This window comes from Erinaceus europaeus, chromosome 1 (assembly GCF_950295315.1).
Source record: "Erinaceus europaeus chromosome 1, mEriEur2.1, whole genome shotgun sequence".
Taxonomy (NCBI): Eukaryota; Metazoa; Chordata; class Mammalia; order Eulipotyphla; family Erinaceidae; genus Erinaceus; species Erinaceus europaeus.
In genome coordinates this window covers 107,178,562-107,192,614 of record NC_080162.1, presented here as the reverse complement: position 1 = coordinate 107,192,614, position 14,053 = coordinate 107,178,562, and the positions used below count along the sequence as shown (strand labels likewise).

Sequence of the window (14,053 nt, the reverse complement as noted above, 5' to 3'; positions counted from 1 at the left end):
TTAAGCCGGCCCTTGTGCTTTGAGCCACACGTGATTAACCCTCTGGGCTACCGCCTGACTCCCTTACTTCTTTTTTTTAATATCTATTTATACCCTTTTGTTGCCCTATTTTTTATATTGTAGTTATTGTTATTGATGTTGTTGTTGTTGGATAGGACAGGAAGAAATAGAGGAGGGGAGACAGAGAAGAGAGAAAGATAGACACAATACAGACTTGCTTCACCGCTTGTGAATTGACTCCCCTGCAGCTAGGGAGCCGGGGGCTCAAACCGGGCTCCTTACACTGGTCCTTGCACTTTACACCACCTGCGCTTCATCCACTGCGTTACTGCCTAACTCCCACTTATTTACTTATGTAAGATAAAGGTGTTGGGAATGGGACATGGGGCCTCTAGGCATGCCAATCCAATGGTCTACTGCTGAGAGCCTCTCTGACCCTGGTTCTTTACTCCTTGACTGTGATGGGGAAGCATGGAAAAGGGGTTCCCTGGGCTGATGGGACACAGGCACCACACTGCTTTCTTTGCATCATGACTTGATTCCCTTGTCTGGGAAAAGAGAACATGGAAAAGCAGGAAGGGGGTGGTCAGGCTGCACTGAGTAACTACCACTGAATCAGTAGACAATGTTACAGGGGCAACTTGTGCAGCCCAGGCTGTAGCCCTCAGCATCTCAGCCTCGCTTCCTTTCTGCTCTGGGCTTCTGGTGCTCTGCCACTCGCCCAACCACCCTAGCTGCCACCTTCTGACTGAGACTGTAAAGTGAGGTTGGGGAGACTGAGCAAGTTCCCAAGCCTGACCCAGAGCATCCAGTCACACTCAGGACAGCAGACTGAGGTTGGGTAGGAAGGGGCGAAGTCACCATGCTTGTCCAGGAGGGGGCAGTGATGAGACAGTGTTTCCAGGAACAACACACGGTGCTTGTTTATTCCAGTCTGTTCACAGCATACTTCACACACCCAGACCACAGGCTCCAAATCGATGCTCTGTTGTGCGGTTGCCATGGGTGGAAAGCACAGCCAGCTCCCAGTCCACATGCCCTCAAGCCCCTAAAAATGCCTCTAAAAAGGGGCAGTTCCTGTTTGGGTTATCCAAGATCCTTCGAGCTTCTAGGGAGCCAAGTTCTCATTCCAACAAGTCATTTTGAGTCCAGATTCCACCAGAGCCTTGAGCGTCAAGGCAGCTTGGGAGCCAAGCGGGACCTCACACTGGACCACAGAGCAGCCCAGAGGCCCTGGGTCTTTAGGATCGACGCTCCTTCTTGCGGAGTTTGTGTCCCAGCTGGGATCCACGCTGGGCAGCTTTCACCAGGCCTTTGTACTGTCCCTGCAGCTTTACCTTCTTCCTGCAGGGGCAAGGGACAGGAAGGTCACATCTCCTGGGAACAGGTAGCCTCCCCTTCTCAGAATGTCAAAAGGAGGCTCTTCCAGGCTGTGAGCAGTACGTGAACTAGGCAGACCAAACGTACTGTTTTTTTTTTTTAAATTTATTTATTCCCTTTTGTTGCCCTTGTTGTTTTATTGTTGTAGTTATTATTGTTGTTGTCATCGTTGTTGGATAGGACAGAGAGAAATGGAGAGAGGAGGGGAAGACAGAGAGGAGGAGAGAAAGACAGACACCTGCAGACCTGCTTCACCGCCTGTGAAGTGACTCCCCTGCAGGTGGGGAGCCGGGGTTCGAACCGGGATCCTTCTGCCGGTTCTTGTGCTTTGCGCCACCTGCGCTTAACCTGCTGCGCTACAGCCCGACTCCCACGTACTGTTTTTAAAAAGCTGCTCAGGTCAACTGGCAGCACTACCGGAAGGTATTTGTTAAAAGTAAATGAAAAACTGGCAGAGACCAGAGCAGCTGAGTGGAGAGCCCTCCATTCTGCAGACCACAGCCTGCACCTGGCCCCACGTAATGCCATACCTGCGGTTCAGCCTGGATCTGTTGAGGGGGATATAGGCGTAGGGGTCCAGGCGACCTTTCTTCTTCATGTCTCCCTTTGCTTTCTGCTCATGCAAAGAAACAGTCAGGCAGGAGTATGAGGGGTGGGGTCACACTCCTACCTGACACGACAAGGTCCATGCCCTCCTTCCCTTTATTCTCTGCCCCATATGACACACAAGACACAGCAAGACCATGGTGGGCCCTGGCATTGCATGCCAGCAAGACCGTGGTGGTCCCTCTCTCCAGCCTGAGTGTGTCTCCACAAAGGTGCCTCTCCAGCGTGGTGATGGATACACCTTGCCCTGCCCTTGCTGAGACCTTTGAGGGGACCCAGAGTCTTGCCTTAGCTCTTACCTTGGCCTTGTATTCAGCTCCAGGTGCAGCCTTCTTGGACATGGGGCGATGGATACCAGAGCCTCCAGCTAAAGGAGACAGAGGCCTGACTCAGACAATGCCAGGGCAGCTCCTCCAGGGAGAAGGCTATGGGCATCAGGGACCTGGCTCTGTCCCTTCCAACCAGAGATGTTCCTTGAATGGGGACTGTCCTGAATCCACAGAGGCCTCCCAATATCCTCTAGGAATTAACACAAAATAACCCCATTCTCTTTGAAGATAACTTTCTGCTTAGTCTAGGAGTAAGCACGGAGTTTGAAGTTAGGCAGACTTGGTTTCAATTCCCAGTTTTGCCATCTCTTAGCTTTAACCTCGGCAATTCCCTTTGATAACTTTGTGGCTGGAGCCTCTTAGTCTCTGTTAAAAGAGGTTTACGGCTTGAGTGCATGTGGCTTCACACCCACACTGTGAGATAGAAAGGCAGCTCTTAGCCCATCTTATCCTATGAGGCCACTGCAGCTTACAGGAGTCAGGCTGCTTCCAAAATTGGTGCCCCAATATTGACTCAGGAAGACTCATTGAGCTGATGCAGGTGAACCCAGGCCCCTTTTTTACTATAAAGATGAGAAATGAGGGCTGGGTGGTGACACACTGGGTTAAATGCATGTAGTGTGAATACAAGGATCCTGGTTTGAGACCCCGGCTCCCCACCTGCAGAGGGGTTTCTTTACAAGTGGTAAAGCAGGTCTGCAGGTGTATATCTTTCTCTCTCCCTCTATCTCCCCTTCCTCCCTCAATTTCTCTCTGCCCTATCCAATAAAGTGGAAAGAGAGAGAGAGACAGACAGAGACACTAGAAGGTCAGAGAGGCAGCATGACAAGGCCAAGGTCACACAGATGAGAATAGCTAGGCAGTTGGTCTTGAGCCCCGATGGGGCTTTTGTACCATCCCAGAGCAGAATATGAGGCACTGCTGTGGGGCTCTGAGCACACTCCTGTGGGATTAGGGGGTTTCTCATGGGAGCCCCTGAACCACCAGATGCACAGCAGGGGCTCTAATATGAGGATTCAAGACTAGAGGTTTCTTTCGGGGCAGGAGGCAGAGCTAAGGTGACAGAGGCCCTCTTGGCACTGAGGCCTAGAGACAGAAGCTTAAGAACACACACCCTAACCCCCACCCTGGCAAGCGCTATGCTATGCTATGCTATGCTATGCTATGCTATACTATACTAACCTCTCAATTGCCATTCACACAGGCTGAGGTAGAGCCCTCAAACCAACCCTGACCAGGGCCAGACAGCAGAAGCTGATATCTCTAAGGAGCAGTGCTGAGGATCCATGCACAGATCCCCTAGCCGTCAAACTCTTCCTCTTCCCTCAACTTCCTCAGCCCACAAGCCCAGTCATGGGTGGCATTATCTGCCAATCCCTGTGAGTGCCATTAGGCATCCTTGTGGCTTTGCCCCCAACAGCCCCTGAATGCTGCAGGCAACAGGAAGAGTGCCCACAGAGAGGGGCAGCAGCCTCACCTTGGTACTGAGGGGGCATCTCCAGCTCCTCATCATCGTCCTCTTTCTGGCGCTTAAGCTTCTGTTGCTTTTTCTGTAAAAAGGTCAGCAGAGCTAGTCAACAGAGGGCACGGTCATCCTCAGGAATTATAGCAGGGGAAGAAACCAGTGTGAAAGGCCCTCTGCTCGGCACCAAGGCTCAGAGAGGGCAAGTCACTGTCCAAGTTCATAGTCGGGTTGCAAGCAAGGTTCCAGCCCGGGGCCAGAAAACAGGGCTTGCCTCAGGTGTTCGACAGGGAACTTCCTCCCCCTCAAACTACAACCGCTGTCTGAGCACCTTAATCTCATTGTGCCAGCTTCCCACCAGCGAAAATGAGGTCGCTGGCCTCTTTGGAGAAAGCAGTTCTATCAACACTTTGCTCCATATAAACTCTGATCCAGTGGTCGGGTGATAGCGTAGTGGGTTAAGCGTACGTGGCACAAAGCGCAAGGCCCAGCGAAAGGATCCCGGTTCAAGACCCCAGCTCCCCACCTGCAGGGGGGTCACTTCACAAGCGGTGGAACAGGTCTGCAGGTGTCTATCTTTCTCTCCCCCTGTCTTCCTCTCCTCTCTCCATTTTTATCTGTCCTATCCAACATCATCATCAATACCAAGAACAGTAATAACCACAACAACAATAAAACAACAAGGGCAACAACAACAACAACAAAAAAGGGGGGAATGGCCTCCAGGAGCAGTGGATTCGTAGTGTAGGCACTGAGCCCCAGCAATAACCCTGGAGGCAAAAAAGAAAAAGAAAGAAAGAAAGTTACTACCCAGCAATACTGTGCAGAGGGATCACCACTCACAGAGCTGGCTGCCACAGTGCAGTCTGTGCCCGGTCTGTGCTCAGGTAGCCTCTTCCAACTACACATTCCTGGGGCTCAAGTTCCTTTGGGGACTTCTGGCCCCAGTCTGGAAGCATGCATGGCTCAGGCATCAGGTCAAGGGGAAGATATGCCATGTTATATAAACAAAGGTGACACCCAGTTCTGCTGACTGAGGCCTAGCAGAGGAGCTGCTGGTAGAAACAGGAACAGGCTGGACACGTAGCTGTGGCTGTAATGTGCAGGGTGATAGGTAAGCCTGTCCCTGGCTTATTTGGAATCTGGCAAGACCAGCCTCAACCACTGGCCTCCAAACCCAGCATTTTCTGCTCCCACAACTATAGGCAAATGAGTGGGACTTGGCATATGTCAGATGAAAAAAGCTGGGAGATATCAGCAGCAGGTGCAGGAGCCAGTTGGAGGGCAACCACCCCAGACTCCTCTTGGTGCCTGAAGCCTGGCACACTCCTGCTGTGCTAAGCTGTGGGGCCAGGCCTTATGCTATGAGAGCCACAGTCAGTTCCTCCCCGACCAGGCACAGGACAGGATGCAGAGGGACTGCAAAGCCTGTTCCCCTGGAGTAGGCAGGCCAGCCACTGCCTTGCAGCCTGTAGCTCGCATGCCCTTGGTGATTCTGCCCTTCTTCCTCTTAACTGGACAGACCAGCAAACCCTGAAGGCTACACTGGTGTTTCAGAGGAAGCCAAGCCCCTCAGCCAAGCCACTGCACTGCCCTCTGGACTATGCACATGGGCACAGTGGAGGTGGGGCAGTGGGGAGGAGGTGAGAAGCTGTTGGCCCATGTGGGAATTACTCACACTCCTGACGCCCATGTCTTCCATCAGGTCAGATATCTCTGCATCATCCCCTGGAACCAAAAGGAAGACTAGTCTATAAGCATGCAGGGATCCCCAGCTTCCCCAAAGCCCACACAAGCTTTGTCCTCCCTCCTTTGGAGTGAGTGAGCTGCCAGCTCTAGGCACAGAAAACTGCCTTTCCTGGAACCTGTGTCCTTCTCTGGGAGACAAGACCTCTGAACACTGCTCCTTCTGGCATCCCATCCTGGGCCCTAGGGATGACGGGCCATCAAGGAAGTGGTGATCCCAGTTCTGAGACCAACACAGCTGAATTTTTGATTTCAGGGAAATTCCTGGCTTGCTGGGTCGTCAGACAGGCCCCTTTATTACCCTCCAAAGGTTGCCTTCATTTACCCCCATCTCCCCACCCCAGTAATTGCTGGGAATTATGTAGGGATAAAGACGGGGTGGGGGGGAGGCAACTTAACTGAAAATTAAAAAAAAAAAAATTCAACCACATGAAAATCTACAAAACTCTGGGCATCAAAGGACACACGGGCTGAAAAGGCAAACATGTTACTGATAAGTGAGATATGCCAGCCACAAAAGGATGACCACGAAATGATGCTACTTCCACAAGGCGCTGACTCATCATAGTCAGACTCAAATTTATGGAGGTAGAAAAGAGGTTGGCTGTTAAGGGGTTGGAGCAGGGACAGTTTCAGATCTAGAAGAAGAATGCTGAAGACTGGCTACACAGTAACACGAATGGCTACGGTGGTACAGAAGCCTGGACAGTCCCTGAGCTTGCCAGTTCTGAGGGAACAAGTGCAGAGGCCGAGGACTGTGGAAAGCCCACAGAAAACTACCTGAACTGGGAGGGAGGTAACTGTCCAGGATCAAGCTTCTGGCACACCACATGACAGTGTTCTGGCAGCAGGGGAAGCTGCAGTGTTGTGGTCACTGTTTCTGTGTGAAAACATTGGTCTGGGGCAGTGAAATCATGAGGGAGGGTTTGTAAAGACAGAGAGAGGAAGCAACACCACGACTAAGTGGGCAAGAGGGAAATAAAGAGACAGGAAGTATAAAGGGATGAGGAGAGCATCAATGAGTGCAGATTAGGAAATCATCTTGGAGCCCAGGACATAGTCCAGTGGGTAGAGCACAAGTCTTTCCATGCCTCAACTCTGGGTTTGACCCCGGGCACTAATGGAGCTCCCTAGGTAGTGAAGCAGTACTTTAATGCCTTTTTCTCCCCACTACCCAAAACTACTCCAAAGAAAATATTTTTAAAAATTGGGCTGGGGGGGTGGTGTCGGGCATAGCACAGCGGGTTAAGCGCACATGGCGCAAAGCACAAGGACCAGTGTAAGGATTCCGGTTCGAGCCCCCCGGCTCCCCACCTGCAGAGGAGTTGCTTCACAACAAGTTGCTTCTTTCTCTCCCCCCTCTGTCTTCCCCTCCCCTCTCCATTTCTCTGTCCTATCCAATAACAATGACAGCAAGAACAACAATAATGATAAATAAGGGCAACAAAAGGGAAAATAAATAATAAAGAACTCGAAAAAAAAAGTTTTAACAACAACAAAAAAAAATTGGGCTAGGAGACCAGGAGCTGGTGCACCTGGTTGAGAGCACATATTACAATACACAAGGACCCAGATTTGAGCCCCAGGTCCCCACCTGCAGGGGGAAAGCTTTGTGAGTGGCTAAGCAGAGCTACAGGTGTCTCTTTCCCTCTCTATCACCCCCTTCCCTCTCAATTTACGACTGTCTCTATTAAATAGATAAATTAAATAATTTTTAGAAATTGGGCTAGGGGGTGGCTTGGTTTTATTGTGCAGGGACAAGGCCCAGGGTTCATCACAGGGGGAGAGGGGAGAGAGAACCAGTTGTCTCTCATTGATACCAAGCAGGTACATGACATACTGGTGCTGTTCAGGGCACCCAATTTAGTTTCACTGACAAGCTTCTGAAATAGCTACTGGTGTAATATCCATCTTGTCACACAGGAAACCGAGGTACAGGGAAGTTAAATAACTGTCCACAGCAGTCACACAGCTGGTTAGGGAGATGGATGCAGGGAAACAGTGGTTAAATTGCTGCAGTGAGGCAGAACCCATGTATCATTGCAGTGGCACAGAGAGAGAGAGAGAGAGAGAGAGAGAGAGAGAGGGAGGATCTGCAGAAAACTTGGGCTTTTGTGATCTAACAGATGATTAAGTACAGAGAACAGGGAAGACTAAGGAGGACTTGGAGCCAAATTTATAGGTGAAAACAAGGCTGTCAAAACAGTTCATTTGGATCATATACTTCTTTGCCATGTGTGTGACCCAGGCTTGAGCTCAGCCCCCACTGCACTGAAGGAAGTTTCAGTGCTGTAGTCTCTTATCAGTTTCTCTGCCTAACTATCTAAAACAAACAAACAAACAACAACAAAACCCACAATAGAATAGAGACTAACAAGGTGCATTACAAATGGTAAGAGGAACTGCTGCAGTTTGAAAGTTTGTTTGAGTCCAGGGTATTGTATAAACGGCTGAATTGCAACACAATATTTCTTAACATGATGGAGAAAGTGAGAAACTGAAGAAGTTTGTGGCAGTTATCTTAACACACAAGCTCTTTCTGTTTCTACTGGTGCTTCCCCAAAGTGGTCACTGAATGAAAAGTGAATGAGTAGATGAGTGAATGAACAAATGTGTACGGCCCTGGCCCAGGCCACAAGCAGCTTCATTCTCAGAGTAGGTGGCCTCACCTTTAATGCCATCCTCTTCCTCTAGCTTGGCATCATCGTCCTCCTCCTCCTCCTCCCGGATGATCAGGCGACCATCAGCGCTCACCTTGAAGCCATGATCCTTCTTTCTGCCCCGGCTTGGTGCAGGCTGTGTAGCTGGGGTGGCAGAGTGGGGCCGTGAGGAGGTGGAAGGGCAGGCAATCTTAAGCACTCACCTGTCAGCACAACCAACAGGCCCAGGGCTGTGCTGCTTACAGTGCCCACTGCAAGGTGTGCATGTGAGTGGTACCCATCCCAAGGACAAGCACCAGGGCAATCTGCTAATCTCAAAGGCCTGCCGCTTCCTGCTTACCCAGGACTCGCTGGGCCACCTTGGGGTCCAGGAAGTTGAGGGGCTCGTCCCCGCCGCCCTCCTTCAGCCATGCCCTGTTCCTCTGCCGGGCCAGCTTCCGCTGCTCCTTGCCCCGGCTCCTTTCGTCCTCATCCTCGTCTTCCTCCTCTGAGTCAGCCAGAATTTCTTCAATGCTAAGGGCAGGGAAGCTCCAAGTCAGGTGCTGGCTCGCAGGAGAGGTCCACCAGCCCCCACAATGGTCTCACCTGTCGCCTTTGACCTGGATAGGCTCCTCTTCTTCCTCCTCTTCCTCCTCCTCCTCAGCAGCTTCACTTAGGGCGCGGTGCCTCTTGGCCCGAGCCTCGGCTTTCCGTATGTTCACCAGCACCTTGTGGTATTCCTGGGGCAGCAGTCCATTCACTAGCTCAAACCTGAAGGGGCACAGGGCTGATGAGGAACACTGGCTTGAACCCCCTCCCCCCGCAGGCAGTGTCCGGCCATGGGCCTAGGACGTCTTCTGCAAGGTCTCTGATAGGAGTGGAAACCCCTCAAATTCCACCCTCACCCTTTGATGCACAGACCCAAACTTGCGGATGAACTTGGTGAACAGGTTCCGAAGCTTCATTCGGAAGTGCCGCCGCATATCATCTGAAAGCTTCCCGATGGTTTCCATCTGCCAGCAAGAGCACCAGGGTTCAGGGCGGCTATGCCTCCTAACCACCTGCCCACAACCCCAAACAATCCTCAAACTTTTTTTTTTAATATTTATTTATTTCCTTTTCATTGCTCTTGTTTTTTTTATTATCGTAGTTATTATTGTTGTTGTTATTGATGTTGTCGTTGTTGGATAGGACAGAGAGACATGGAGAGGAGGGGAAGACAGAGAGGGGGAGAGATAGACACCTGCAGACCTGCTTCACTGCCTGTGAAGTGAATCCCCTGCAGGTGGGGAGCCGGGGACTCGAACCGGATCCTTGCGCCAGTTCTTGCGCTTTGCGCCACCTGCGTTTAACCCACTGCGCTACCGCCCAACGCCCAATCCCCAAACTCGTATCAAGCCAAAGCTTAAGTCCTATGAACAGTGGTACTTCACATGCACTGTCTCACTGAGTCCTCAGAACAATCAGTGAAACAAATGCTATCACCACCCCCAACATACAGACAGGGAGACTGAGGCAGAGAGACTTAAAAGCCTGTTACTAGCTACAGAAATAGGAGTTAGGTCAAATCTCCTAGCCTCAGGGCCTATATTTTATCCCTATCACCACTAGGTTTCTTGGTTCCATATCTTGTTTAGAAGTCTTCACATGGCTTGGCTACAACGTGTGTGTGTGTGTGTGTGTGTGTGTGTGTGTGTGTGTCCTCCAACAATCTCTGGTTTGGGGTCAAGCGGTGGCGCACCTGGTACAGCACACATCTTACAGTGTGAAAGGACCTGGGTTCAAGCCCCCCAGTCCCCACCTGCAGAGAAGCTTCATGAGAGGTAAAGCAATACTGCAAGTGTCTTTCTGTCTCTCTGTTCTTCTCTATCTCCCTCTCAATCCAAAATAAATAAAATGCTTGGCTTCTGTTTGTCCATTTATAAAATGACACCTGGGTAGTATGCCTGTTTGGTCATGCACACGATCCAGGTTCATGCCTGGCCTCCATCACACGAGGGGAAGCTTTGGTGCTATTGTATCTCTCCCCCGCCTCCTCTCTCTGCCTCTTTCACAAGGTAAGTGAGTGGGGGGGGGGGGGAGCGTGTGAGTGTGTGTATGTTGAAAGGCAGCCTGGCTTTTCACTGTCTCCACCAGTATGGCACACCCCCACTGGTCTTTCCAGGACTCCTATATGATTTGCTGCTGCACAAGATAGCAAACAGCTAAAAAGTAAATGCTTCAAACTCGAAGGTCCCTGATGTTACCCACTGTATGTGTTGGGGGGGGACGACACTCACCACCAGCTGCACGTGTTTAGACAGGTGCGTCACATTCATGACGACCACTGCCACCTTGATGAAGCCCAGCGCTGACTTGACCACGTCTCGCGTGCGGGAGGCCAGGAGCAGGCACACATTCTGCAGTAGCTGCTCCACTGTACTGGTCCCCATCAGGCCTGTGGTGGCCAGGGGGCCACTGTCAAGACATCCAGGGATCCCCAAGACCAAGACCCTCTCCAGACCCCCTCCAAAGCCAAGAGGACTTAGAAGTGCCTGGCACAGTTTCTTCTCTAATCCTTTAGTCATTCTAAGAAGGTGTGTTGTTTTCTCCCACACATTAGAGGGAAGAGGGTGAGGCTCCAAGAGATTTATTTGTTCAGAGCCTCACATGGTTGCTAAGAGGCAGAATCAGGACTAAAATCTGGGCCCGTGAGTCATCCTCCTCTGACCCACTCTGGCAGTGATACTTGGGACAGCAGGGTATTGAGAGGAGGGGAGGTAGCTGGCTCCCTCTGGCTTGTTATCCTCCCTCCCAAGACCATGCCTGTTCTGGTAGCCACCCTGGGCTGACCTTATAGGCATTTTTCCTTCCCAGGTTGTTGAAGAAGCAAGTATTACCTTTAAACTCAAACAAGAGATGGGTCAGGGCCAGGATGCTGCAGCTGACCATGGTCACAGGGCCCACCAGCCCGGGGTAGATGAGGACAAGGAAGCGCTGCAGGGCCTCTGGGAGGGTGGAGACCAGGACAGTCACCCGGGGCAGGGCCCACCAGAAAAGGGCTCTGCCCGGGTCTACCTTTCCCCTCTGATGCAGCAGTGGTTGTGTGAGGTGTCTCCCCCAAGGCCCAAGCGTAGAGCATCCACCTAGGGCTCACCTTCCTGGCTCGGGCCAAAGCGAATGAAGGCTTGGCCCATCTCCACCAACAGGGCAAAGGCGTTCTTCCGGGCACCCACTGACACCTCCTTGGTGCACAGGATCACCTGTACAGACATCCCTGTAAGCACCTGCTCCCAAGCCAGAGCAAGCCACACAGGGGCTTGTGACCCAAGGCAGATGAGGCAGGGGAGAGTACCAGCTTCCTAGGCAAGGAACAAAGTCCCCAACCCTGGTGACTGTCCTCCCTGACCCCAGCAGGACCTCACCTCAGGGACAAGTGCAGTAATGAAGTCCTCGTGCTCGGCTGAGAGCTTCTTCACAATGTGCGTGAGGCACTTCAAACGGGGCTGTGAGGGGACAGGGGTCAGGACCCAGCTACCACCCCCACCCCTGACCTGAAGCCCCCAGTAGGCCCCTGGCGGCTTTGTGCAGAGCAGGGCTGGCCTGGTGCTCACCCTCTTGGCAGGGGAAGATGTGCTGCGCAGCGAGTCCAGCAGGGTCTTCTTCAGGTCATCCAGATGGCTCTGCACGAAGAGGGCGCTGGGGCCCTGTGGACTGGCACATACCTCCTCCAGCACTCGATAGGCCTTCTTCTGGATGCCATGGGCCTTGCTCTGGGAAGGCATAGGGTAGATAGGGATGGAGGAGAAATGGGGGCTAGGGAACCGTCTCCTGCTGTCCCTCCATCCCCAATCCCACACTAAGTAAGGTTTAGTCCAGCCTGTTGGCCAGTCTGGCTAAAACCCCCTTCTCTCTCCTCTACCTGACTAATGCCATGCTATTTCACAGCACCAGCCCCAAGGTGAGGAGACCTTGAACCTTATGTCTGTGCCTGCCTGTGTAGCCCACACCAGAGCAATTTTCACATTATCACCTAACTGTTTATGGAGCAGGTGGGAGGTGGCACACTTAATTGAACGAGCATGTTACCATGTGCAAGGACCTGAGTTCAAGCCCCTAGTCCCTAGCTGCAGTAGGGAAGCTTCATGAGTGGTGGATTAGTGCTGCAAATATCTCTTTCTCTCTATCTCCTTCTCCCCTCTCAATTTCTATCTGTCCCTGCCCAAAACAAAAGCAAGCAAGCAAGAAAGAAAGGCAAAGAAACTGCCACGGGAGGCAGCTTGAAGGCAGTCACTGCTGGCCTGAGCTACACCTGGTGTTGGACAAAAGCAAAGAAGGGACCCAGTTACAATGGGGATGCTGAAAGCAGCCTCATGAGCCAGGGTAGTAGCAGGAGGCTAAGGGGAAGTGAAGGTCGGGTCTGTCTGGGATGAACCTAATGGCAGAGCCAGGCCGTGGAGCATGGTCTCAGCATGTGCAGACTGAGCCCAGAAGTCTGTGCATTTCAGTCACCATGACCTGTTGCTAAGATAGGGGGCAAAGTGGAGGGAGGTGGAGATGCAATTGTGCCATGAGAAGGCAGTAGTAAGGGATGAAGACAAAGCAGGCTCCATCTTCCCAAGGAGGCCTCTGTGGCCCGTGTTCCAGACAGGCTCCCGGCCTCTGTGGCTTACCTCCAGATAGGGCCGGATGTTGGAGTACAGCTTGCTGATGGCAGCTTCATCTGCATGAGGTGCTAAGGCCACGACCAAATCCAGGACAGACAGTCTATTCAGAAGTGGGGGACAAGGAGGGGCTTGGGGGCTGGAGAAGGCTGGACTAGCAGTGTTATGTCTACTGGGTGCAGGGGAGGTGGTGGGAGACGTCAGGGTGATGAGGACAAAGGGACTCAGGGAGCCCACGGATGAGCCACAGACAGCACCTAATCAAGCAGCAGGCCTGGGTCTAGCTGCTTTCCACATGCTAATATCTAGATCTTGCTGCAGATGCTATTATCTTTTTTTTACTTTGCAGAAAGAGGACAGAGATGACTAATCACCATGTTCAAATCCCACAGCTTCTAAGTGGTGAAGCTAGAACTGAAACCTGAGCACCTGGGCTGTTCAATCTTTCCTAGCCAGCAATCCTGCCTCTCCAGGAAAGGAGCCAGTCAGCTGGGCTAACTGCTGGAGCTGGGAAATGTCAGTATCTGGAGACTTTCTCCAGAAAGGAGCTGTGGGCTTCTCCTAGACACTCCCTCTGGTTCTCTAGGCAGCCCAACTGAAGCAGGGCACTTTACCTGGTGAAGTCAGAGCTGGTATGGTCGAGCACCTTCTCACTGGCTTTTTCCAAGAAACTATTCACCAGCTGACAGGCACAGAGATGGGAGAGAAATACAAAGCAGCAGTGGGTCACAGAACTGCACCCTGTCTCCTTTCCCCTTCCTCTCCTCCCATCTAGAAGCCTAGTGTCCACACCAAGCCACCACTATCTAGACCCCTGAGCTCCAGGTGACCAACACCCACATAAGCCCTAGTGGCTAGTGTCTTGGTCCTCCAACATGCCCGTGTGCTTCTGATACCCACCTGAGGCTCAGTGATGGTCAGGTAAGTTTTGATGGTCTCCAGCACAGCCCGGCGAGGGGCTGGGGTTTCTCCAGCTGCAATAGGCTGCCCGTACAGGTTGAAGAGGATTGGCAGAAAGTTTTTGGCAAAGCGGCTCACTTCAGCTTGATCGGCCTCTGGCAGGTGGGTCACAGTTTAAATAAAAAAGCAGCAGTTGACCCCACCTCAAGGTCATAGATATTCCAGCCCAGAAGCATCCTTTTAGTGGGCTCTCTAGAACTTAGAACCAACGCCTTTGGGGTTTCTCTGGGACAGGAGAGGCTGAGGCCATAACACAATGAACTAAGTGGCATAGGGGCCTATGCTCCT

At 51.9% G+C, this 14,053-nt stretch overlaps 1 protein-coding gene across 2 annotated transcripts in view; it reads right to left on the bottom strand.

Moving 5' to 3' along the window:
* Positions 1–897: 897 nt before the first annotated feature.
* The window catches only part of RRP12 (ribosomal RNA processing 12 homolog), a 33,501-nt gene continuing 20,345 nt past the window's right edge, over positions 898–14,053 (bottom strand). For both annotated transcript variants that reach the window (XM_007532661.3, XM_060192708.1), the window contains 17 exons: positions 13,706–13,860; positions 13,420–13,487; positions 12,815–12,908; positions 11,756–11,914; positions 11,567–11,647; positions 11,299–11,404; positions 11,042–11,149; positions 10,442–10,599; positions 9,084–9,175; positions 8,769–8,933; positions 8,524–8,696; positions 8,193–8,327; positions 5,456–5,505; positions 3,793–3,865; positions 2,286–2,353; positions 1,911–1,993; positions 898–1,344 (listed from right to left, as the gene is read on the bottom strand). In XM_007532661.3, the coding sequence (XP_007532723.1) occupies positions 1,242–1,344; positions 1,911–1,993; positions 2,286–2,353; positions 3,793–3,865; positions 5,456–5,505; positions 8,193–8,327; positions 8,524–8,696; positions 8,769–8,933; positions 9,084–9,175; positions 10,442–10,599; positions 11,042–11,149; positions 11,299–11,404; positions 11,567–11,647; positions 11,756–11,914; positions 12,815–12,908; positions 13,420–13,487; positions 13,706–13,860 (1,871 nt within the window). In that variant the 3' untranslated portion in view covers positions 898–1,241. The remainder of the gene's footprint in view (positions 1,345–1,910; positions 1,994–2,285; positions 2,354–3,792; positions 3,866–5,455; positions 5,506–8,192; positions 8,328–8,523; positions 8,697–8,768; positions 8,934–9,083; positions 9,176–10,441; positions 10,600–11,041; positions 11,150–11,298; positions 11,405–11,566; positions 11,648–11,755; positions 11,915–12,814; positions 12,909–13,419; positions 13,488–13,705; positions 13,861–14,053) is intronic.